The sequence below is a fragment of the Ammodytes marinus genome, assembly GCF_949987685.1.
Source record: "Ammodytes marinus genome assembly, chromosome: 1".
Taxonomy (NCBI): domain Eukaryota; kingdom Metazoa; phylum Chordata; class Actinopteri; order Uranoscopiformes; family Ammodytidae; genus Ammodytes; species Ammodytes marinus.
In genome coordinates, this window is record NC_137230.1 from 34633046 (window position 1) to 34634658 (window position 1613).

The window sequence follows — 1613 nt, forward strand, 5'->3', positions numbered from 1 at the left end:
CATTTCATCACCATCATGTTTTCCCTGAGCCTCAAGAAGAACTTTAGGTAGTCGAGTGATTTTTTTTCCCATATATCATTTTATTTATTTTAGTAATTAATTTATTTGTGTATTAATCTATGAGCTATGTATTTAATATTAAATAATGCACAGTAGTCCTTCTTCATGAGAGAATTATGAATGATGATAAACTTATAAGATATTTTCCTCAGTCAGTGGTCCTTTGTTTTCTGTTTGGTTGGAATATAGGGCAGTACAGTTTGGGTGCTCTTGTCCGAGACTGTCTGTGTGCTGCTGTTTCGTAACAGTTTTTTGCGGCAGGAGGCCGGGTTCAAGAGACCTTTCCTGGGTAGTGTGTGAGCGCCCGACAGCCCCTTAGAACCATAGCAAGGGTCCAGACAGTTGTGGACAGTCAGGAGTGAGTGCTCCGAGGAAGAACGTTTTGGGGTACTTTGCACCGAGCTGGACAGCCCATCCACTGGATCACCAGGGTCGCTGTCGGGGGTCCCGCAGCCACTCTTGTCCTCCCCTAAGTCCTCCGGGTCCTCCTCTTCTTCGTCATCGTCGCAACACAACGCGTGGTACAGAATCTTATCGCTGAATCGAACCCTCTCTCTTGTGCCAGAGTTTCGGGAAGTCTTGTGGCTGTACGTGGTGGAGCTGCTAGCCTCCTCGCTGGATGAATCCGGAGTGATAATTCGGGGTCCGTTGGGTATCGGCAGCCCTCCGTTCATCTGGGAGTAGACCGAGGCAGTGGAAGGGGGCGGGGTGGGGGTCTGCGTCTGGGTCGGGATGGTCCCGCGGTTCCCCAACGTGTCCGATCGCGCGTAAGGTTCGGCGAGTCGTCGGGCGGTGGCGCAGGCGGACGCTCCGGCGGTGGCCTCCAGGTAGCTGCAGAACTCCCAGCTGTCGGACAGGACGTCTGGGTTGAGGAAGTCCAATCGGAAGGCCTCACCCAGACCACGCTCGCTGCTGGAGGTGCTGCTCGCCGTGGCAACCGTCCAGTCATCGGGGTCCAGGTCAAAGTCAATGTCGGACGTGAGTTTATCGATCTGGCCCACCACCTGGGAGAGAGAGGGAGAGAGGGAAATGATGAGTTGAGGTGCAAAAACAAATGTTAGGCCAAAAGTACACTTGCACAGCCAGACAACACTACTGCTAGCAGTATTGGGTTGGTAGCATCCACAACATTTCTGCTATAGAGGGATACATACAGCCCCGGAAAAAATTAAGAGACCAGTCTTATTTTTTTTTCTTAAATCTTTATCTCTACATTACTTAATGAAAATGCTCTAAATGACAATATTTTTATTGTGACTTTGGTAAAAATGTTGTTAGTAAGTTTATTTAATAAAATCTAAATGTAAATTTTAATCAAGCAAATGCCTATAAGCAGTTAAAGAAGAGACACTGAACATTTGGAGTGGTCTCTTAATTTTTTCCGGAGCTGTATATTTACTTTTAAAGAACATGCATGACTTGATTCTACCCGAAGTTTAAGATTAAACAATTGTAACGTCCAGATTTGAATATCACCTGCAATGAAAAGGAACAAGTATAAGAGCAATTATGATTTATTGTAGAAAAGCACATGTTAGGGTGCTTTCACTCAA

At 46.5% G+C, this 1613-nt stretch overlaps 1 protein-coding gene across 1 annotated transcript in view; it reads right to left on the bottom strand.

The window, feature by feature from the left end:
* Positions 1-212: 212 nt before the first annotated feature.
* insyn1 (inhibitory synaptic factor 1) overlaps positions 213-1613 on the bottom strand; it is a gene marked incomplete at both ends in the record, with an annotated part of 71710 nt that continues 70309 nt past the window's right edge. Inside the window, one exon of the mRNA XM_080026794.1 lies at positions 213-1064. Within this exon, the coding sequence (XP_079882920.1) occupies positions 213-1064 (852 nt within the window). The remainder of the gene's footprint in view (positions 1065-1613) is intronic.